This window comes from Salmo trutta, chromosome 14, assembly GCF_901001165.1.
Source record: "Salmo trutta chromosome 14, fSalTru1.1, whole genome shotgun sequence".
Taxonomy (NCBI): Eukaryota; Metazoa; Chordata; class Actinopteri; order Salmoniformes; family Salmonidae; genus Salmo; species Salmo trutta.
This window is the reverse complement of record NC_042970.1, coordinates 82,188,134-82,212,625: the sequence shown is the minus strand read 5'-3', so window position 1 is coordinate 82,212,625 and position 24,492 is coordinate 82,188,134. Positions and strand designations below refer to the sequence as shown.

General features: G+C 47.6%; 1 protein-coding gene, 1 long non-coding RNA gene and 1 pseudogene across 7 annotated transcripts in view; 2 read left to right on the top strand and 1 right to left on the bottom strand.

Annotated features, from left to right (window-relative positions):
* The first annotated feature begins 689 nt into the window (after window positions 1-689).
* Window positions 690-1,675, top strand: LOC115147655 (uncharacterized). The gene is made up of 2 exons (XR_003866442.1): window positions 690-918; window positions 950-1,675. It is a non-coding gene; the product is annotated as an uncharacterized LOC115147655 (long non-coding RNA).
* A 982-nt stretch (window positions 1,676-2,657) lies between these two features.
* LOC115147651 (breast cancer anti-estrogen resistance protein 3) overlaps window positions 2,658-24,492 on the bottom strand; it is a 36,258-nt gene continuing 14,423 nt past the window's right edge. The window contains exons 1-16 of one of the 6 annotated variants that reach the window (XM_029689942.1): window positions 23,424-23,718; window positions 20,184-20,223; window positions 19,283-19,399; window positions 18,224-18,367; window positions 17,941-18,121; window positions 15,582-15,720; window positions 15,254-15,339; window positions 14,785-14,907; window positions 12,311-12,464; window positions 10,826-11,000; window positions 7,581-7,742; window positions 7,318-7,433; window positions 7,027-7,198; window positions 5,698-5,818; window positions 4,813-4,995; window positions 2,658-3,397 (exon numbers count right to left, since the gene is read on the bottom strand). In XM_029689942.1, coding sequence (XP_029545802.1) covers window positions 3,216-3,397; window positions 4,813-4,995; window positions 5,698-5,818; window positions 7,027-7,198; window positions 7,318-7,433; window positions 7,581-7,742; window positions 10,826-11,000; window positions 12,311-12,464; window positions 14,785-14,907; window positions 15,254-15,339; window positions 15,582-15,720; window positions 17,941-18,121; window positions 18,224-18,367; window positions 19,283-19,378 — 2,034 coding nt within the window. In that variant the 5' untranslated portion in view covers window positions 19,379-19,399; window positions 20,184-20,223; window positions 23,424-23,718 and the 3' untranslated portion in view covers window positions 2,658-3,215. The other 5 variants (XM_029689941.1, XM_029689938.1, XM_029689939.1 and 2 more) reach the window with 5 other exon arrangements.
* The window catches only part of LOC115147907 (proto-oncogene vav-like), a 52,567-nt pseudogene continuing 50,862 nt past the window's right edge, over window positions 22,788-24,492 (top strand).

Below are 24,492 nucleotides of genomic sequence, written 5' to 3'. Positions count from 1 at the left end.
TCTTCACCCCTCTCTCCCGGTCCCATTCCTCTCTCCCTATTCTGACTTAATCACAGATCATTAGTTGCCATGACATTGTGATTGTTATTATATTAAATGACTGCTATCATAGTTATATCAGATTGTTATCAGCTGGATGGTGAATCCACTATTTTATGGACCACTTATTGTTTGCGACCCAAATGCCACCCTGTTTTCTATATAGTGTACTTGTTTGTCACATGTTCTCTCATCAGAAGAGTGGTTTTGTCCCAAATGAGACCCTATTTCCTATATAGTGCACTACTTTTGACCAGAGCCCTATTCCCTATATAGTGCACTACTGTTGACCAGAGCCCCATTCCCTATATAGTATACTACTGTTGACCAGAGCCCTATTCCCTATATAGTACACTACTTTAGACCAGAGCCCTATTCCCTATATAGTGCACTACTTTAGACCAGAGCCCTATATAGTGCACAACTGTTGACCAGGGCCCTATTCCCTATATAGTGCACTACTGTTGACCAGGGCCCTATTCCCTATATAGTGCACTACTGTTGACCAGGGCCCTATTCCCTATATAGTACACTACTGTTGACCAGGGCCCTATTCCCTATATAGTACACTACTGTTGACCAGGGCCCTATTCCCTATATAGTACACTACTGTTGACCAGGGCCCTATTCCCTATATTGTGCACTAATTTTGACCAGAGCCCTATGGGGAATAGGGGGCCATTTGGGACGCAGCCTCTATGTGAAACTGGTCAGTTTTTAAATGTATGTTTCTGGGGTTCTTATTGGTTGTCTGATTCTCTGATCATGTCTGTGGTTGTTATGGTTACCGTCTGGTCCAGTTCATACAGACTGTTTCTGTTGTTGTTTCTTTGTTCTGACCGCTGTTTCTCTCTTTGTGGTTTAACTGTCTGTAGTCAGGTTCTGACCAATCAGATGGCTCTGTGGTCAGGTTCTGACCAATCAGATGGCTCTGTGGTCAGGTTCTGACCAATCAGATGGCTCTGTGGTCAGGTTCTGACCAATCGGATGGCTCTGTGGTCAGGTTCTGACCAATCGGATGGCTCTGTGGTCAGGTTCTGACCAATCGGATGGCTCTGTGGTCAGGTTCTGACCAATCGGATGGCTCTGTGGTCAGGTTCTGACCAATCGGATGGCTCTGTGGTCAGGTTCTGGCCAATCGGATGGCTCTGTGACTACTGCTGTCTAAGTGCTCCTGGAGGACTCCTGGTGTTTCTGATTGATTGAATCCCGGGCTGGACGGAAGTTAATCAAAGGCGCATTGTGGATTATTAGCACACCAAATTAGACTGTTCAATCTAATGTAGACTTCAGCTGACATCCGCAGCGTTTACCATGAATACCATCTCCACGAAGGTCAGAGAAATTACCTGCTTAAAGGTGCATTGTGGACAGTGCGCCTTTGGTTGAATCCCAGCCACGGTCTCATTCAGACCTGGGACACCAAATCATGTATCAATTACATGTCCCAAAATGGCACCCTATTCCCTACATAGTGCACTACTTTTGAACAGAGCCCTAAAAGTAGTCACAGTATAGGAAATAGGGAGCCATTTTGGACATCCATCAGTGCTTCCATCCCAAATGGCTCGCTATGTAGTCCACTACCTTTGACCAGAGGCCATAGGGGAATAGGAGGCCATAGGGGAATAGGAGGCCATAGGGGAATAGGAGGCCATAGGGGAATAGGAGGCCATAGGGGAATAGGAGGCCATTTGGGAGGCCATAGGGGAATAGGAGGCCATAGGGGAAAAGGAGGCCATAGGGGAAAAGGAGGCCATAGGGGAATAGGAGGCCATAGGGGAATAGGAGGCCATAGGGGAATAGGAGGCCATAGGGGAATAGGAGGCCATAGGGGAATAGGAGGCCATAGGGGAATAGGAAGCCATTTGGGAGGCCATAGGGGAATAGGAGGCCATAGGGGAATAGGAGGCCATAGAGGAGGCCATAGGGGAAAAGGAGGCCATAGGGGAAAAGGAGGCCATAGGGGAATAGGAGGCCATAGGGGAATAGGAGGGCATAGGGGAATAGGAGGCCATAGGGGAATAGGAGGCCATAGAGGAATAGGAGGCCATAGAGGAGGCCATAGGGGAATAGGAGGCCATAGGGGAAAAGGAGGCCATAGGGGAAAAGGAGGCCATAGGGGAATAGGAGGCCATAGGGGAATAGGAGGCCATAGGGGAATAGGAGGCCATAGGGGAATAGGAGGCCATTTGGGAGGCCATAGGGGAATAGGAGGCCATAGGGGAATAGGAGGCCATAGGGGAATAGGAGGCCATAGGGGAATAGGAGGCCATAGAGGAGGCCATAGGGGAATAGGAGGCCATAGGGGAATAGGAGGCCATAGGGGAATAGGAGGCCATTCAGTGTCTGTCAGCCCTCCAGGTCTAGTTTGACCTTACATCTCCCTGGTTAAATGGAACTGGATTCATCACTCACTGCTTCAATGTTTTATGGAGTGTATGTATATTATTATATGATCACATTTTAAAACAACGTATGTGTTGACCTCTAAGTACCCTGTGAACGTATGTGTTGACCTCTAAGTACCCTGTGAACTGTTGTGATTGAGAAAAATAAATAGATTTGTCAAATTTGATGTTTTGTGTTTTTTTTTTAACAGACCAAAGTTGACACAGTGATGTTTTAAATCATTTATATCATCTGAATAGAAAATGTGATAACTCTCCAGTGATTTCTCTTCAGAAAAACTACTTTCACAGACACCTAGACGGTTGAGAATAAAGTTGTCTGAACACAGAACATGTTAACGGTAAACTCTGCAGGTCAACATTTTGACACACCTGAACAAACAACCAGTAGAAGCACATCACACACCTTGTCTATGTCCCAAATAGCATCCTATTCCCTATATCGTGGCCCTTCACAGAGAATAGGCTGCCATTACGGACAGAGACCTTGGCCAGGTTTCTGAGGGAAACCAACGCATCCACAGCTGCTAGGTATGGACCCCGTAGGTGAGAACCACAGAAACACCCAGACACATCCCAGGACATATTCATTAGGCACCAAACAACAGCCTGAAACAGGGAGGGATCACCTGAACTTGTCCAATAACAAACTCTTGATTTTTGCTGCAAAAAAGCTAATGAATACGATCCAGGTAAACAGGTTACCGATTTCAAACTGTTGTGCCCTCCTGAATGCAGCCCGGGTCACAGTATAGAGTTTAAGGGTCAGAGTTCGGGGGAGAACTCCTCGCTAGGTTCCAGTTTGTTGGAGAGCACGGTGAGGATCTTGTCAAACTTGTCGTAGCGTTTCTCCTTGTCTGCCGCTGCTCCAGTCTGTCCCCAGAACAGCCTTAGAGCAAACTCTGTCCTGAAACACTCCAGCAGCTCTGGGATTGGCTCCCAGTCACCTGACGGGACAGAGTGACAGGGCCCACGGCCAATCAGTGACTCGGGATGGTTATGAGGCAGGACTAATTTAATTTGGATGTGTGTTTTCGATAAGTGTGTGTGTGTTTTTTTCCATATTGTGTGCGTGTGTTACCTGTGAGCAGGCTGTGTTTTATCTGTGAGCAGGCTGTGTGCGTGTGTTACCTGTGAGCAAGCTGTGTGCGTGTTTTACCTGTGAACAGGCTGTGTGCGTGTGTTACCTGTGAGCAGGCTGTGTCTTACCTGTGTGCGTGTGTTACCTGTGAGCAGGCTGTGTGCGTGTTTTACCTGTGAACAGGCTGTGTGTGTGTGTTACCTGTGAGCAGGCTGTGTGTTACCTGTGAGCAGGCTGTGTGTTACCTGTGAGCAGGCTGTGTGTTACCTGTGAGCAGGCTGTGTGCGTGTGTTACCTGTGAGCAGGCTGTGTGCGTGTTTTACCTGTGAGCAGGCTGTGTGTTACCTGTGAGCAGGCTGTGTGCGTGTTTTACCTGTGAGCAGGCTGTGTGTTACCTGTGAGCAGGCTGTGTGTGTGTGTTACCTGTGAGCAGGCTGTGTGCGTGTTTTACCTGTGAGTAGGCTGTCTGCGTGTTTTACCTGTGAGCAGGCTGTGTGCATGTTTTACCTGTGAGCAGGCTGTGTGCATGTTTTACCTGTGAGCAGGCTGTGTGTGTTACCTGTGAGCAGGCTGTGTGCGTGTTTTACCTGTGAGCAGGCTGTGTGTTACCTGTGAGCAGGCTGTGTGCGTGTGTTACCTGTGAGCAGGCTGTGTGTTACCTGTGAGCAGGCTGTGTGCGTGTGTTACCTGTGAGCAGGCTGTGTGCGTGTTTTACCTGTGAGCAGGCTGTGTGCGTGTTTTACCTGTGAGTAGGCTGTCTGCGTGTTTTACCTGTGAGCAGGCTGTGTGTTACCTGTGAGCAGGCTGTGTGCGTGTTTTACCTGTGAGTAGGCTGTCTGCGTGTTTTACCTGTGAGCAGGCTGTGTGTTACCTGTGAGCAGGCTGTGTGCGTGTGTTACCTGTGAGCAGGCTGTGTGCGTGTTTTACCTGTGAGCAGGCTGTGTGTTACCTGTGAGCAGGTTGTGTGCGTGTTTTACCTGTGAGCAGGCTGTGTGTTACCTGTGAGCAGGCTGTGTGTTACCTGTGAGCAGGCTGTGTGCGTGTGTTACCTGTGAGCAGGCTGTGTGCATGTTTTACCTGTGAGTAGGCTGTCTGCGTGTTTTACCTGTGAGCAGGCTGTGTGTTACCTGTGAGCAGGCTGTGTGCATGTTTTACCTGTGAGCAGGCTGTGTGTGTTACCTGTGAGCAGGCTGTGTGCGTGTTTTACCTGTGAGCAGGCTGTGTGTGTTACCTGTGAGCAGGCTGTGTGCGTGTTTTACCTGTGAGCAGGCTGTGTGTTACCTGTGAGCAGGCTGTGTGCGTGCTCCTGGTACTGTGGGGCGTGTAGCGCTGCGTTGCGTGCTGCCTGCAGGGTGTTGTATAATAACTGACAGCCTCTCTCTGTGTGTTCTCCCTCCTCTCCCTCCATCAGCCTCAGGAGGGGAACCAGGTGGGGCACAGCCAGGGGACCCTGCACCACAGAGTCTACACACACACACACACATTACAAATACATTACACACACACACACACGTTACAAATACATCACACACACGTTACACACACACATCACACACACACACATTACAAATACATTACACACACGTTACAAATACATCACACACACGTTACACACACACACACACATCACACACACACACATTACAAATACATTACACACACATTACAAATACATTACACACTGTAACGAGGGTCGTACAAAGGGGACCAAGGCGCGGTGTGAAGCACTAATACAAAAACAACACAAGGACCGACAACAGTTCCATCAGGTGAACATACACTACACGGAAAACAACTACCCACAAACAACAGGAAAAAACACCCCTACTAAATATGACCTCCAATTAGAGGCAACGAGGAACAGCTGCCTCCAATTGAAGGTCAACCCAATAAACCCCAACCTAGATATAGACAAACTAGAAATCCAACATAAAAATAGAGAACATAGAACAAACAAAAACACCCCCTGTCACACCCTGACCACTCTACCATAGAAAATAACAACTTATATTGGTCAGGATGTGACACACACACATTACAAATACATCATACACACATATCACACACACACACATTATAAATACATCACACACACATTACAAATACACACACACATTACAAATATCACACATACACATTACAAATACATTACACACACACACACACCTTCCTCACCATCTCCGTCATTCAGAGCGTTCATGAAGGGTTTGAGGGTCTTCTCAAACATCACAGCACTCTCTGTGTGGTTCCTCCTCAGTGCTCTCCATGTCCTCTCCAGACGGACTACCTACACACACAGTACACACACACACACACACACACACACACACAGTACACACACACACACAGTACGCACACACACAGTACGTACACACACACACACAGTACGTACACACACACACACAGTACGCACACACACAGTACGTACACACACACACACAGTACACACACACACACAGTACGCACACACACACACAGTACGTACACACACACACACAGTACGCACACACACACACAGTACGTACACACACACACAGTACGCACACACATACAGTACGTACACACACACACAGTACGCACACACACACACACAGTACGCACACACACACACACAGTACGCACACACACACACAGTACGTACGCACACACATACAGTACGTACACACACACACAGTACGCACACACACACACACACAGTACGCACACACACACACAGTACGTACGCACACACACAGTACGTACGCACACACACAGTACGTACGCACACACACACAGTACGTACACACACACAGTACGTACACACACACAGTACGCACACACACACAGTACGTACGCACACACACACACAGTACGTACGCACACACACACACACAGTACGTACGCACACACACACAGTACGTACACACACACACACAGTACGTACACACACACACACAGTACGTACACACACACAGTACGCACACACACACAGTACGCACACACACACAGTACGCACACACACACACAGTACGTACACACACACACAGTACGCACACACACACACACAGTACGCACACACACAGTACGCACACACACAGTACGCAAACACACACACACAGTACGTACACACACACACAGTACGTACACACACACAGTACGCACACACACACACACAGTACGCACACACACATACAGTACGCACACACACACAGTACGCACACACACACAGTACGCACACACACACACAGTACGTACACACAGTACGCACACACACACAGTACGTGCACACAGTACGCACACACACACACAGTACGCACACACACACAGTACGCACACACACACAGTACGCACACACACACAGTATGCACACACACACTTTAGAGACCTGACGCATATCTAGGGTCTTTAAAACACAGCATCGTGTGAGGGTGTCTGAAGTGTGTGTGTGCGTACAGTGTGCGAGTGTACTGTGTGTGTGTGTGTGTGTGTGTGTGTATACTGTGTGTGTTGTGTTACCTGAGGCATCTCCAGAGCCTTCATGACCGCTGAGAATGCGTAGAGGTTATGGGCGTGGTCTCTCAGGGCCTGGGCCAATAGGATGACTTTATGCAGCACCGTGGCCCTCTGACCTACCGTCCCTGTACAGCCCAGGATATCTATGGCAACACCCAGGGCTAGCAGGTGGTGCCTGACACACACACACAAACACACACACACACAAGACAGACACAGTCAGATGTTCATATTTGAGGCAGGTGTGTGTGTGTGTGTGTGTGTGTGTGTGTGTGTGTGTGTGTGTGTGTGTACCTCTCCAGCAGGTCCTGTCTGAGCTGTTGTCCGTGAGACAGGGTGACCAGCTCCAGACCTGAGCCAACTCCCATCATCCTCTTCTGGTCCTCTGTCACACCCACGATACGAGCCACCTACACACACAGACAGAGCGTGTTTCTGTGTGTGTGTGTGTGTGTGTGTTTCTGTGTGTTTCTGTGTGTGTGTGTGTGTGTGTGTGCGCGCGCGTGTGAGATATTATAGTGCATAGGTGTGTGTGTGTGTTTATAACTATGCCTTACCTGGCAGTCGACACTGAGAATGTGCAGAGCGGTTGTCATGGCGTTGGAGCGTGTGAACAGTTCTTTGAGCGCCATGAGAACGGTGGGGTCTAGAGGTCTGTTGTTATCTGGTAGCAGGAGGGACTCAAACTGGTCCAGTCTGAAACACGACACCGTCTCCACCTGGTAACATGTTAATAACATGTCACTTCTCAAACTGGTCCAGTCTGAAACACGACACCGTCTCCACCTGGTAACATGTTAATAACATGTCACTTCTCAAACTGGTCCAGTCTGAAACACGACACCGTCTCCACCTGGTAACATGTTAATAACATGTCACTTCTCAAACTGGTCCAGTCTGAAACACGACACCGTCTCCACCTGGTAACATGTTAATAACATGTCACTTCTCAAACACGTCTCCACCTGGTAACATGTTATTAGTATACTGATAACATGTTAATAACATGTCACTTCTCAAACACGTCTCCACCTGGTAACATGTTATTAGTATACTGATAACATGTTAATAACATGTCACTTCTCAAACACGTCTCCACCTGGTAACATGTTATTAGTATACTGATAACATGTTAATAACATGTCACTTCTCAAACTGGTCCAGTCTGAAACACGTCTCCACCTGGTAACATGTTATTAGTATACTGATAACATGTTAATAACATGTCACTTCTCAAACTGGTCCAGTCTGAAACACGACACCGTCTCCACCTGGTAACATGTTAATAACATGTCACTTCTCAAACTGGTCCAGTCTGAAACACGACACCGTCTCCACCTGGTAACATGTTAATAACATGTCACTTCTCAAACACGTCTCCACCTGGTAACATGTTATTAGTATACTGATAACATGTTAATAACATGTCACTTCTCAAACACGTCTCCACCTGGTAACATGTTATTAGTATACTGATAACATGTTAATAACATGTCACTTCTCAAACTGGTCCAGTCTGAAACACGTCTCCACCTGGTAACATGTTATTAGTATACTGATAACATGTTAATAACATGTCACTTCTCAAACACGTCTCCACCTGGTAACATGTTATTAGTATACTGATAACATGTTAATAACATGTCACTTCTCAAACACGTCTCCACCTGGTAACATGTTATTAGTATACTGATAACATGTTAATAACATGTCACTTCTCAAACTGGTCCAGTCTGAAACACGTCTCCACCTGGTAACATGTTATTAGTATACTGATAACATGTTAATAACATGTCACTTCTCAAACTGGTCCAGTCTGAAACACGTCTCCACCTGGTAACATGTTATTAGTATACTGATAACATGTTAATAACATGTCACTTCTCAAACACGTCTCCACCTGGTAACATGTTATTAGTATACTGATAACATGTTAATAACATGTCACTTCTCAAACACGTCTCCACCTGGTAACATGTTATTAGTATACTGATAACATGTTAATAACATGTCACTTCTCAAACTGGTCCAGTCTGAAACACGTCTCCACCTGGTAACAGCCTGGTAGTAACATCTCTGTATAACTCCTTCATTAGGTTTGTTATTGTGTTGTAGCAGGATTACATTACACTACACTACACTATATTACATTACACTACATTACACTACATTACACTACACTACACTATATTACATTACATTACATTACATTAAATTACACTACACTACACTACACTACATTACATTACACTACACTACACTATATTACATTACATTACACTACACTATATTACATTACATTACACTACACTACACTATATTACATTACACTACACTACACTACACTATATTACATTACACTACATTACATTACATTACACTACACTACATTACACTACATTACACTACACTACACTACACTACATTACACTACACTACACTACACTACACTACACTACACTACACTACACTACATTACACTACACTACACTACACTACACTACACTATATTACATTACATTACATTACATTACATTACATTACATTACACTACACTACACTACACTACACTACACTACATTACATTACATTACATTACACTACACTACATTACATTACATTACACTACATTACATTACATTACACTACATTACACTACACTACACTACACTACACTACACTACACTACATTACACTACACTACACTACATTACATTACACTACACTACATGACATTACACTACATTACACTACACTACACTACACTACATTACATTACACTACACTACACTATATTACATTACACTACACTACATTACATTACATTACACTACACTACACTACACTACATTACACTACATTACACTACATTACATTACACTACACTATATTACATTACACTACACTACACTATATTACATTACATTACACTACACTACACTATATTACATTACACTACACTACATTACACTACATTACACTACACTATATTACATTACATTACACTACACTACACTATATTACATTACACTACACTACACTATATTACATTACATTACACTACACTACATGACATTACACTACATTACATTACACTACACTACACTACACTATATTACATTACACTACACTACATTACATTACACTACACTACACTACACTATATTACATTACACTACACTACATTACACTACATTACACTACACTACATTACACTACACTATATTACACTATATTACGAGTTCATAGTCTGTTATTCACTGACATGTAGTCAAACTGAGCTACAAAACATCAACAACATTACAATGTTGTTCAATAAACATCTAATAGAATCACCTACATCACAATGTTGTTCAATAAACATCTAATAGAATCACCTACATTACAATGTTGTTCAATAAACATCTAATAGAATCACCTACATTACAATGTTGTTCAATAAACATCTAATAGAATCACCTACATCACAATGTTGTTCAATAAACATCTAATAGAATCACCTACATCACAATGTTGTTCAATAAACATCTAATAGAATCACCTACATTACAATGTTGTTCAATAAACATCTAATAGAATCACCTACATCACAATGTTGTTCAATAAACATCTAATAGAATCACCTACATTACAATGTTGTTCAATAAACATCTAATAGAATCACCTACATCACAATGTTGTTCAATAAACATCTAATAGAATCACCTACATCACAATGTTGTTCAACAAACATGAATAGAATCACCTACATCACAATGCTGTTTATTGTAAATTAAATAAACAACACCCAACAACAACGAACCTGCGGTCTCTGAAAGTGTGAATCCTCCTCTTCCTCCTGAACCTGTCCGTCAATTGGTAACCGAGGCAACTCCTCGCTTTCCTGTGCCTCCAGGAAGCTGAAGGATGTCTCAGTGAGACGGGCTCTGCTCTGCCACTTCTCCTCTGCACGCAGCCTGTCCACGTGGCCACGCTTTCTGACAGGAAACACACAATAACACATATATATACATACATATATACATACATAAATATATATATGTACATACACACACATACATACATACATATATATACATACACACACACTACATAACCAAAAGTATTGGACACCTGCTTGTCAAGTATCTCATTCCAAAATCATGGTCATTAATATGGAGTTGGTCCCCCCTTTGCTGCTATAACAGTCTCCACTCTTCCTGGAAGGCTTTCCACTAGATGTTGGAACATTGCTGCGGGGATTTGCTTCCATTCAGCCACGAGAATTAGTGAGGTTGGGCACTGATGTTGGGCGATTAGGCCAAGCTCACAGTCTGCGTTCCAATTCAGCCCAAAGGTGTTTGATGGGGTTGAGGTCAGGGCTCTGTGTCGTCCAGTCAAGTTATTCCACACCGATCTCGACAAACCATTTCTGTATGGACCTCGCTTTGTGCACGGGGACATTTTCATTCTGAAACAAGAAAGGGCCTTCCCCAAACTGTTGCCACAAAGTTGGAAGCACATAATTGTCTAGAATTTCATTGTTTGCTGTAGCGTTAAGATTTCTCTTCACTGGAACTAAGGGGCCTAGCCCGAACCATGAAAAACAGCCCCAGAACATTATTCCTCCTCCTCCACCAAACTTTACAGTTGGCACTATGCATTGGGGCAGGTAGAGTTCTCCTGGCATCCACCAAACCCAGATTCGTCCATCGGACTGCCAGATGGCGAAGCGTCATTCATCATTCCAGAGAACGCGTTTCCACTGATCTTTACAAACTAAGCGTTTCAACACTCAGCAGTCTACCACTTCAAGGCTGAGCCATTTTTGCTCCTTCACAATAACAGCACTTACAGTTGACCAGGGCAGCTCTAGCAGGGCAGAAATTTGACAAACTGACTTGTTGGAAAGGTGGCATCCTATGACTGTGCCACGTTGAAAGTCCCTGAGCTCTTCAGTAAAGCCATTCTACTGCCAATGTTTGTCTAAGGAGATTGCATGGCTGTGTGATTGTCAGTAACAGGTGTGGCTGAAATAGTCGAATCCACTAACTATTCATTACAACCACATCTAGAGGCTACCAGAGGTTACTGATGTAACCCCGGTTCTATGAACCAAGCATGTTTGGTTTTTTTACATTTTATTTGACAGTTTCATCATTCATGACCCCTAGTTTGGGAAACGACCCCTAGTTTGGGAAACGACCCCTAGTTTGGGAAACGACCCCTAGTTTGGGAAACGACCCCTAGTTTGGGAAACGACCCCTAGTTTGGGAAACGCTGTAAGACCCAAATGGTTTCTTCTTACTTTGATTCAGGCACCTGGATGACCAGCTCGTCATAGGGGTCGTCACGGTGACGGTTGGGAGGAGTCCCGGGGAAGAAGGTGGACACTCTGAAGGGTTTGGGCGGGGCTCGGGGGTGCAGCTGTCCGTCAGAACCTCGCAGCGTCACACCTCCACCTGGGGACCACAGGAGGGGTTACAGAACGAGTGTTTCACCTGGGTGTGTATGTGTGTGGTGTGTTACCTGGGTGTGTATGTGTGTGGTGTGTTACCTGGGTGTGTGTGTGTGGTGTGTTACCTGGGTGTGTGTGTGGCGTGTGTTACCTGGGTGTGTGTGTGGCGTGTTACCTGGGTGTGTGTATGTGTGTGGTGTGTTACCTGGGTGTGTGTATGTGTGTGGTGTGTTACCTGGGTGTGTGTATGTGTGTGGTGTGTTACCTGTGTGTGTGTATGTGTGTGGTGTGTTACCTGTGTGTGTGTATGTGTGTGGTGTGTTACCTGTGTGTGTGTATGTGTGTGGTGTGTTACCTGGGTGTGTATGTGTGTGGTGTGTTACCTGGGTGTGTGTGTGGTGTGTTACCTGGGTGTGTGTGTGTGGCGTGTTACCTGGGTGTGTGTGTGTGGCGTGTTACCTGGGTGTGTGTGTGTGGCGTGTTACCTGGGTGTGTGTGTGTGGCGTGTTACCTGGGTGTGTGTGTGTGGTGTGTTACCTGGGTGTGTGTGTGGTGTGTTACCTGGGTGTGTGTGTGTGTGGTGTGTTACCTGGGTGTGTGTATGTGTGTGGTGTGTTACCTGGGTGTGTGTGTGTGTGGTGTGTTACCTGGGTGTGTGTGTGGTGTGTTACCTGGGTGTGTGTGTGGTGTGTTACCTGGGTGTGTGTGTGGTGTGTTACCTGGGTGTGAGGGTCGTGTGTGTGTTACCTGGGTGTGAGAGGTCGTGTGTGTGTTACCTGGGTGTGAGGGTGGTGTGTGTGTTACCTGGGTGTGAGGGTCGTGTGTGTGTTACCTGGGTGTGAGGGTCGTGTGTGTGTTACCTGGGTGTGAGGGTCGTGTGTGTGTTACCTGGGTGTGAGGGTCGTGTGTGTGTTACCTGGGTGTGTGTGGTGTGTTACCTGGGTGTGAGGGTGGTGTGTGTGTTACCTGGGTGTGAGGGTCGTGTGTGTGTTACCTGGGTGTGAGGGTGTGTGGCGTGTTACCTGGGTGTGTGTGTGTGGTGTGTTACCTGGGTGTGTGTGTGGTGTGTTACCTGGGTGTGTGTGTGTGTGGTGTGTTACCTGGGTGTGTGTATGTGTGTGGTGTGTTACCTGGGTGTGTGTGTGTGTGGTGTGTTACCTGGGTGTGTGTGTGGTGTGTTACCTGGGTGTGTGTGTGGTGTGTTACCTGGGTGTGTGTGTGGTGTGTTACCTGGGTGTGAGGGTCGTGTGTGTGTTACCTGGGTGTGAGAGGTCGTGTGTGTGTTACCTGGGTGTGAGGGTGGTGTGTGTGTTACCTGGGTGTGAGGGTCGTGTGTGTGTTACCTGGGTGTGAGGGTCGTGTGTGTGTTACCTGGGTGTGTGTGTGGTGTGTTACCTGGGTGTGAGGGTGGTGTGTGTGTTACCTGGGTGTGAGGGTCGTGTGTGTGTTACCTGGGTGTGAGGGTGGTGTGTGTGTTACCTGGGTGTGAGGGTGGTGTGTGTGTTACCTGGGTGTGAGGGTGGTGTGTGTGTTACCTGGGTGTGAGGGTGGTGTGTGTGTTACCTGGGTGTGAGGGTGGTGTGTGTGTTACCTGGGTGTGAGGGTGGTGTGTGTGTTACCTGGGTGTGAGGGTGGTGTGTGTGTTACCTGGGTGTGAGGGTGGTGTGTGTGTTACCTGGGTGTGAGGGTGGTGTGTGTGTTACCTGGGTGTGAGGGTGGTGTGTGTGTTACCTGGGTGTGAGGGTGGTGTGTGTGTTACCTGGGTGTGAGGGTGGTGTGTGTGTTACCTGGGTGTGAGGGTGGTGTGTGTGTTACCTGGGTGTGAAGGTGGTGTGTGTGTTACCTGGGTGTGAGGGTGGTGTGTGTGTTACCTGGGTGTGAGGGTGGTGTGTGTGTTACCTGGGTGTGAGGGTGGTGTGTGTGTTACCTGGGTGTGAGGGTGGTGTGAGGGTGGTGTGAGGGTGGTGTGTGTGTTACCTGGGTGTGAGGGTGGTGTGTGTGTTACCTGGGTGTGAGGGTCGTGTGTGTGTTACCTGGGTGTGAGGGCCGTGTGAGGGTGGTGTGTGTGTTACCTGGGTGTGAGGGTCGTGTGTGTGTTACCTGGGTGTGAGGGTCGTGTGTGTGTTACCTAGGTGTGAGGGTGGTGTGTGTGTTACCTGGGTGTGAGGGTGGTGTGTGTGTTACCTGGGTGTGAGGGTGGTGTGTGTGTTACCTGGGTGTGAGGGTGGTGTGTGTGTTACCTGGGTGTGAGGGTGGTGTGTGTGTTACCTGGGTGTGAGGGTGGTGTGTGTGTTACCTGGGTGTGAGGGTGGTGTGTGTGTTACCTGGGTGTGAGGGTCGTGTGTGTCTGAGGGCTGATGGGCTGATCAGGGGTTCGCTACCCGTTCGGAACACTGGGGAAATGGGGGCGGGGCCTACAGCCTCTGATTGACAGCTATGAGGCGCACCTGGAGGGAGAGGAGAGAGGTGTGTTTGTTACCTGAGCAGAGGTGGGAATGTACGAGTGTGTGTGTGTTACCTGAGCAGAGGTGGGAATGTACGAGTGTGTGTGTGTTACCTGAGCAGAGCTGGGAATGTACGAGTGTGTGTGTGTTACCTGAGCAGAGGTGGGAATGTACGAGTGTGTGTGTGTTACCTGAGCAGAGGTGGGAATGTACGAGTGTGTGTGTGTTACCTGAGCAGAGCTGGGAATGTACGAGTGTGTGTGTGTTACCTGAGCAGAGGTGGGAATGTACGAGTGTGTGTGTGTGTTACCTGAGCAGAGCTGGGAATGTACGAGTGTGTTTGTGTTACCTGTGCGTAGGTTGCTTTCAGACTGTGCTGATTGGATCGAGGGTCTTCTGCCCAGATTCTCCAGGTTGGCTGGCTGACTCCCACTCCTGAGAAACACACACACACATAACAATATACACACACACATAAACAATACACACACACACACACAAACACTAACTATACCAAACACAACACAGTATCTTTGAGTGTGTAATTTTCTGTGTGTGTGTGTGTGTGTGTGTGTGTGTGTGTGTGTGTGTGTGTGTATATGTGTATGTGTGTGTATATGTGTATGTGTGTGTATATGTGTATGTGTGTGTGTGTGTGTGTGTGTGTGTAAAGCCACCTGGGCAGTGTGTTAGTGATGTGTAGCGTGTCCATGTGTGATGAGTTGAAGCTGAGTCTCTTGCTGCGATCTGGCTGTGATTCCACCCCCACCCTGTCGAGGGCGCTGTTGCTGGATCTGTTGCTGGATCTGTTGCTGTCTAGAGGAGGGAAGAAAATAACATTAACAGTAGGTGAGACACAAGCCTCCGGAACACAACACTTATTCATGTACCTCCACACCACGTGTGGTTCTGGGGCAGTTCATTCATTCATAACCAATGTTTTGACAGACTGACAGACCGACAGACCGACAGAGTGACAGAGTGACAGACTGACAGAGTGACAGACCGACAGACCGACCGACAGACCGACGGAGTGACAGAGTGACAGAGTGACAGAGTGACAAAGTGACAGACTGAGAGAGTGACAGACTGAGAGAGTGACAGACTGAGAGAGTGACAGACCGACAGAGCGACAGACCGACAGAGTGACAGACCGACAGAGTGACAGAGTGACAGAGTGACAGAGTGACAGACCGACAGACTGACAGACTGACAGACCGACAGAGTGACAGAGTGACAGACCGACTGACAGACTGACGGAGTGACAGAGTGACAGAGTGACAGACTGAGAGAGTGACAGAGTGACAGAGTGACAGACTGACAGACCGACAGAGTGACAGACCGACAGAGTGACAGAGTCACAGACAGAGAGTGACAGAGTGACAGAGTGACAGAGTGACAGACTGACAGACCGACAGACCGACAGAGTGACAGACCGACAGAGTGACAGAGTGACAGACAGAGACTGACAGACCGACAGAGTGACAGACTGACAGACCGACAGAGTGACAGAGTGACAGACTGACAGACTGACAGAGTGACAGAGTGACAGAGTGACAGACTGACAGACTGACAGAGTGACAGAGTGACAGACTGACAGACTGACAGAGTGACAGAGTGACAGACTGACAGACTGACAGAGTGACAGAGTGACAGAGTGACAGACTGACAGAGTGACAGAGTGACAGAGTGACAGAGTGACAGACAGAGTGACAGAGTGACAGAGTGACAGACAGAGTGACAGACAGAGTGACAGACAGAGTGACAGAGTGACAGACAGAGTGACAGAGTGACAGACAGACTGACAGAGTGACAGAGTGACAGACAGAGTGACAGAGTGACAGACTGACAGAGTGACAGAGTGACAGAGTGACAGACTGACAGAGTGACAGAGTGACAGACAGAGTGACAGAGTGACAGACAGACTGACAGAGTGACAGAGTGACAGACTGACAGACTGACAGAGTGACAGACTGACAGAGTGACAGAGTGACAGAGTGACAGAGTGACAGACAGAGTGACAGAGTGACAGAGTGACAGACTGACAGAGTGACAGAGTGACAGAGTGACAGAGTGACAGAGTGCCAGAGTGCCAGAGTGACAGACTGACAGAGTGACAGAGTGACAGAGTGACAGACTGACAGAGTGACAGAGTGACAGAGTGACAGACTGACAGAGTGACAGAGTGACAGAGTGACAGAGTGACAGACTGACAGAGTGACAGACAGACTGACAGACTGACAGAGTGACAGAGTGACAGAGTGACAGAGTGACAGACTGACAGAGTGACAGAGTGACAGACTGAGAGTGACAGACAGACTGACAGACTGACAGAGTGACAGAGTGACAGACAGACTGACAGAGTGACAGACTGACAGACTGACAGAGTGACAGAGTGACAGAGTGACAGACTGACAGAGTGCCAGACTGACAGAGTGCCAGAGTGACAGAGTGACAGACTGACAGAGTGACAGACAGAGTGACAGACAGAGTGACAGAGTGACAGAGTGACAGACTGACAGAGTGACAGAGTGACAGAGTGACAGAGTGACAGACTGACAGAGTGACAGAGTGACAGAGTGACAGAGTGACAGACAGACTGACAGACCGACAGAGTGACAGAGTGACAGAGTGACAGACTGACAGACTGACAGAGTGACAGACTGACAGACTGACAGAGTGACAGAGTGACAGACTGACAGAGTGACAGAGTGACTGACAGAGTGACAGAGTGACAGACTGACAGAGTGACAGAGTGACAGAGTGACAGAGTGACAGACAGACTGACAGAGTGACAGAGTGACAGAGTGACAGAGTGACAGAGTGACAGAGTGACAGAGTGACAGAGTGACAGAGTGTGGTCCAGCGGTTAGTGGCCAGACCCCTGCAGACATGTACAGTTTAGATTGGAACACAACCCACTGCCTTTCTGACTGGTAAACTCCTCTACTTTTCCTGCACCTCAATGGAATAAAACTAATATTTCAACCCAAACTGTGACAGTGTGTTCTATCCACGTTGTCTGTGGATTCTTACCGGTCCGCTCTGCCTGGCGCTCACTGATGACACGTATAGGCAGGGAGCGTGTGATTGGGTGATAGATCACGGCGCCAGAGGCCTGAGAGACAGGATGACGTCCACCCACGTGGAAACGCACCAGGGCGGGAATGTTGTCGAAACGATCCCCTTCAAACTGGAACAGCTCACGGGAGTAACCCTGGAGGACACACATAATTATAACACACACACGGACTCACGTACACACATCAAACCAGTCCCCTTCAAATTGAAACAGAATAGCACACACACAAACACACACCTTCTTGGGCCGAAGGACCACCCTAATGATCTTGTAGTGCAAGGGCTCGTCCCTCCAATAGCTACTCAGGACATAGTCACCGGGGGAGGAGGCTGTGTCACGAACCAGGAAGTCACCATCTCTCTCCAGCAGAGCCTCTGCCCCCTAGAGAGAGAGAGAGAGAGAGAGAGAGTGTGTGTACCTCTCTATCTATAGGTCCATGGTACCAGGTGTGTATACCTCTCTATCTATAGGTCCATGGTACCAGGTGTGTGTACCTCTCTGTGTGTAGGTCCATGGTACCAGGTGTGTGTACCTCTCTCTGTGTATAGGTTTGTGGTACCAGGTGTGTGTACCTCTCTGCCTATGGGTCCATGATACCAGGTGTGTGTACCTCTCTGTGTATAGGTCCATGGTACCAGGTGTGTGTACCTCTCTCTGTGTATAGGTTCATGGTACCAGGTGTGTGTACCTCTCTGCCTATGGGTCCATGGTACAAGGTGTGTGTACCTCTGCCTATGGGTCCATGGTACCAGGTGTGTGTGTGTGTACCCCTCTGCCTATGGGTCCATGGTACCAGGTGTGTGTGTGTGTACCCCTCTGCCTATGGGTCCATGGTACCAGGTGTGTGTGTGTACCTCTCTGCCTATGGGTCCATGGTACCAGGTGTGTGTGTGTACCTCTCTGCCTATGGGTCCATGGTACCAGGTGTGTGTGTGTGTACCTCTCTGCTTATGGGTCCATGGTACCAGGTGTGTGTGTGTGTACCTCTCTGCCTATGGGTCCATGGTACCAGGTGTGTGTGTGTACCTCTCTGCCTATGGGTCCATGGTACCAGGTGTGTGTTTGTGTACCTCTCTGCCTATGGGTCCATGGTACCAGGTGTGTGTGTGTGTACCTCTCTGCCTATGGGTCCATGGTACCAGGTGTGTGTGTGTGTGTACCTCTCTCTCTGCCTATGGGTCCATGGTACCAGGTGTGTGTGTGTGTACCTCTCTGCCTATGGGTCCATGGTACCAGGTGTGTGTGTGTGTACCTCTCTGCCTATGGGTCCATGGTACCAGGTGTGTGTGTGTGTACCTCTCTGCCTATGGGTCCATGGTACCAGGCGTGACTCCTCAGGTCATCAGCAGATAGCTTCAGTTCCTCCTCCAACTCCTTCTTCAGAGAGTCCATCTCCCTGCTACCTCCAAACACCTATACAACATTACAACAACGTTACAGCAACAACCGTAGACTAAAATCCATCCCCCCTGCGACCTACAAACACCTGCACAACAATACAACAATGTTACAACAACCTTAAACAGACATGCATCTCCCTGCAAGCCCCACACGCACCTACAACAAGAATAACCTTGGACTAACCTTACCGCAACGTTAAAGAAACGGTATTACATTCTTGAAAAACATTGGGCTAACTGAAACTTCACAGAAAAAACACCCACAGGCTTGAGTGTTTTGATGTGTGTTGTTTCAGCATGTGTGTCTGTGTGTGTGCAGGGCCGTAGCCTTTTGGGGGCCCTGAGCGAGATTTGGTTGGGGGGGCCCCACTGGGGGGGCCCCACCCTACCAAGCGGGCACATTTTTACATTTTTTGTGCCCCCCCTTCTTGATGTTGGAGAGAAATGTTTTAAAGTTAATGTCCTGCAATTCTAAAATGTAGTTTTAAAGCATGTTTTCTGGAGTTCTACACATTTTGCCATGGAGCGGAGAGAACATTTAGCAATTTTCTAACAAATTTCATGCAATTCTACTCATCAATAACAAAATCAAATGGGGTCCCCCTGGAGGTAAGGGCCCCAGCCATGTGCCCGGTCGGTATTCGGCCATGATTACTACAATTTTAGATAACTGGCTAGGGGCTAACCTACCAATATTTTTTTTTTTAGCTGATATGGCTTATTGAGTTGGGGGCCCTAAACGACCACTTATGTCGCTGCCTGGAGCCCCTCAAGCATCCCTGTGTGTGTGAGCTTACCTTCAGCTGACTCAGGTATGCAGTCACACTCCTCCTCTTACTGAAATACAAAAATAATACATTTGCTAATGTGGACTTTCTCTGTCTCTCTCATACTCCTCTGTCTGTCTGTCTGTCTGTCTGTCTGTCTGTCTGTCTGTCTGTCTGTCTGTCTGTCTGTCTGTCTGTCTGTCTGTCTGTCTGTCTGTCTGTCTGTCTGTCTGTCTGTCTGTCTGTCTGTCTGTCTGTCTGTCTGTCTGTCTGTGTCTCTGTCTCTCTCATACTCCTCTGTCTGTCTGTCTCATACTCCTCTGTCTGTCTCTCTGTTTGTCTGTCTCTGTCTCTCTCTCTCTCATACTCCTCTGTCTGTCTCTGTCTCTGTCTCTCTCTCATACTCGTCTGTCTGTCTCTCTCTCTCATATTGTTAAATCCTATTTAAAGTATACTTTGAGCCCAAGTAACAACAGCAACCTCTGAGATGATGTTCCTAAACAACAACAGGCCAGAGGTCTCTGCCTGATCTACACACTATAACAAGGCCCAGTCTTCCCAAACACCATTAAACAGCAGGTAGTCCAGCCTATTGTTTCCCTCTGTTCCTGGCAGAGAGTCAGAGGCTGGCTTGTCTTTTAACACACACTGGCATAGCTCCCCTCGCCAAGCAAAAGAGTGCAACTGCAGCCCACAATTCAGGGCGTTCTTGCATTTGGACATTACTGCATCTGCAGGAATGTCCCCCCTGAGCATCCCATTGGTTTCTTCATGAACACACCCCCTTGATCATCCCATTGGTTCCTTCATGAACACGCCCCCTAGAGGATCCCACTGGTTCCTTCATGAACACGCCCCCCCGAGGATCCCATTGGTTCCTGTATGACCGCCCCCTCCCCTCAAATATCCTATTGGTTCCTGCATGAACACCCCTCCCCTCAAGCATCCCATTGGTTCCTGTATGACCGCCCCCTCCCCTCTGCATCCTATTGGTTCCTTTATGACCGCCCCCTCCCCTCAAGCATCCCATTGGTTCCTGCATGACCGCCCCCTCCCCTCAAGCATCCTATTGGTTCCTGCATGAACGCCCCCTCCCCTCAAGCATCCCATTGGTTCCTGCATGAACGCCCCCTCCCCTCAAGCATCCTATTGGTTCCTTTATGAACACCCCTCCCCTCAATCATCCCATTGGTTCCTGCATGAACACCCCTCCCCTCAAGCATCCTATTGGTTCCTTTATGAACACCCCTCCCCTCAATCATCCCATTGGTTCCTGCATGAACGCCCCACAACCCCCCTTAGAGCACGATATCTTCATGTTTGTGACTCTTCCAAAGGGAAATAAAAGTATTCTATGAGTTTCTTCAACCCTGCCTCCTGTGTACTGGACTAGCTGGTAAAGCACCTGCCCTCGCCGTCGTTAACAGAACTGTTGGAAAACATTGCCAGACAGGCTGGAACAAAGAACATTCCAGCTAGCCACCGTTGTCCCCCCCCCGCCCCTTCTTCTGTGGTGTTTATCTGCAGCTGCCATCCAACTCCACCTACTGTACTGGAGCGCCCTGCCTCCCGCCTGTCCTAGCTTCAGAATGGACCAATAGAAGTAGAAAGAGGGATTCCTGCACATGCAGGAATGACCACATGCAGGAACGCCCCGAATTGCAGGCTGCAATTGCACCCTTCTCTCACCAAGTGTCAACCTGCTCCCTCCCACTCGCCACGCCCGTTAAGGTCCATTATACATCATCAATCAAACCGGATTCATGTGTGATAAGATCTGTCAAAGGTTGTTGACTTGTTGATTTGATATCTGCGAGGCGGTGCCGTTATAGGTTGAGGTTTTGGAGGAGAAAATCAGAACTTCAAAAGCAGGAAGCAAGTCAATAGTGTTCGGACCAGCTGAGGCAAGTCAACAAATAAGAACAAATTCTTATTTACAATGACAGCCTACCCCGGTCAAACCCGGGTGGCGCTGGGCCAATTGTGCGCTGCTCTATGGGGACTCCCAATCACGGGCGGATGTGATACAGCCTGGAATCGAACCAGGGACTGTAGTGACGTAGTGCCTTAGATCACTGCGCTGCAGGATTGAGAGAGATCCCTGTCAGTGACGCCCTCGGGAGCGCAGACAGGATGGAGGCCGCTGCCCAAGGTTAACTGGCCCAAGGTTAACTAGGCCCAAGGTTAACTGGCCCAAGGTTAACTAGGCTATGTGAGTTCACTGTGCAAAGAGGAGATGTCTGTCTTTCCGTCTTTTAATAGCCATTTCCCGTTTCCTTCCAGTTCCAACATCCCGGTGAAGTGCCTGCCTGCAGCCTGACCGTTCTGCTGCATCCCAACCGGACGCACAAGACATTACCGGCCTGTGTGTTAGGGACCATTGGAATGGACAGGGGGGATGTGGTTGCCATGGGGATGCGTATTAACGTCTTCCTGATGTTCCACTTGGACTTTTAAACACATATCTACAATCAGTTTAAACAATTCCCTCAGCAGTAGATATATATATTTTTTAAGTGTCCTCTCCGCCCCTGGTTCGGTAAAAAGCTGATGACGGAGGAACCACTCAAATTCTATCGAACTTAGTATAGATGATTGAATAACAGCGGGTGAGAGTTAGCCCAGGCATTAGGCCTACCGTGGGTCAGTCGGTCCGAGGGGCGTTGTCCCGTCTTTAGGCTACACTAGTCTAGCTTTCGGCTTTCTACCCGGGCAGCCCCGATGTCGCAAACCCTCTATTATTTAACGGAAATTAGAGTGAGCCATTACAAAACATCTGTCCTGCACGAGGGAATATGTTTAATCATGTCCTGTCGCAATGACAACGGATTTGCTAAAGTACAGGTGAGTAATAGTCTACCTGTATGTGTAGCTTCCATTAGTCTCGATTGTTCCAGTTTAATAACCTATGGCTAGGCCTATTGTTTGTCCTGTCATCCGTTTCCAATAAACAACGATTATATTATTAGAGAAAAATCAGTTGTTCAACATCTGGTTTTAGCCTGTCCCAACACTACCAATCACAAGCATTCAGCTGCAACAACAAACGAAACGCCCATTACTCCAAAAGCCACAGAATTACATGTAGATAACTTTAGCCTACAAACATTTTCTACAAATAATCTTGACCACGCTTACCTGCGAGATCTCGAGTCATCGCAAAAGTCTCTCAAATTCGGACGGACATTTTTTTTCGGGCCAGTTGCCGCAAGAAGAGATCCAAAGTTCACACCACGCACTCTCACAACACACACAACCAGACTAACTTACAACGCGAGGGAGTAGCTCTCTCCCGTGCCTCCCTCTTTTCACTGTGTGTGTGTTTCTGATGAGTCCTCACACGTTTCCTGACTTCTCTCCCCTTCCCTTCCTCGCTGAAACGGTAACACCGCTATCTCCAACATTCCTCGGATTCCACTCTAATGCTTTGCCCCCCCAGTTTTGACAGGTCACCTGTAAATCCAGGTTCATTCCACCAGTCAGCCGATTCCAACCCAAATCCCTTCTATTAGTTAGGTCTGTCAGCACCATGTCAGTTATTAGTGAATGGACTAGAACAGTAGACAGACAGACAGACAGACAGACAGACAGACAGACAGACAGTTGCTAGTGAATGGACTAGAACAGTAGACAGACAGACAGACAGACAGACAGACAGACAGACAGACAGTTGCTAGTGAATGGACTAGAACAGTAGACAGACAGACAGACAGACAGACAGACAGACAGACAGACAGACAGTTGTTGTTAGTGAATGGACTAGAACAGTAGACAGACAGACAGACAGACAGACAGACAGACAGACAGACAGACAGTTGTTAGTGAATGGACTAGAACAGTAGACAGACAGACAGACAGACAGACAGACAGACAGACAGACAGACAGTTGTTAGTGAATGGACTAGAACAGTAGACAGACAAACAGACAGACAGACAGACAGATAGACAGACAGTTGTTAGTGAATGGACTAGAACAGTAGACAGACAGACAGACAGACAGACAGACAGACAGACAGAAAGACAGACAGACAGACAGACAGTTGTTAGTGAATGGACTAGAACAGTAGACAGACAGACAGACAGACAGACAGTTGTTAGTGAATGGACTAGAACAGTAGACAGAAAGACAGAAAGACAGACAGACAGACAGACAGACAGACAGACAGACAGTTGTTAGTGAATGGACTAGAACAGTAGACAGACAGACAGACAGACAGACAGACAGACAGACAGACAGACAGACAGACAGACAGACAGACAGACAGTTGTTAGTGAATGGACTAGAACAGTAGACAGACAGACAGACAGTTGTTAGTGAATGGACTAGAACAGTAGACAG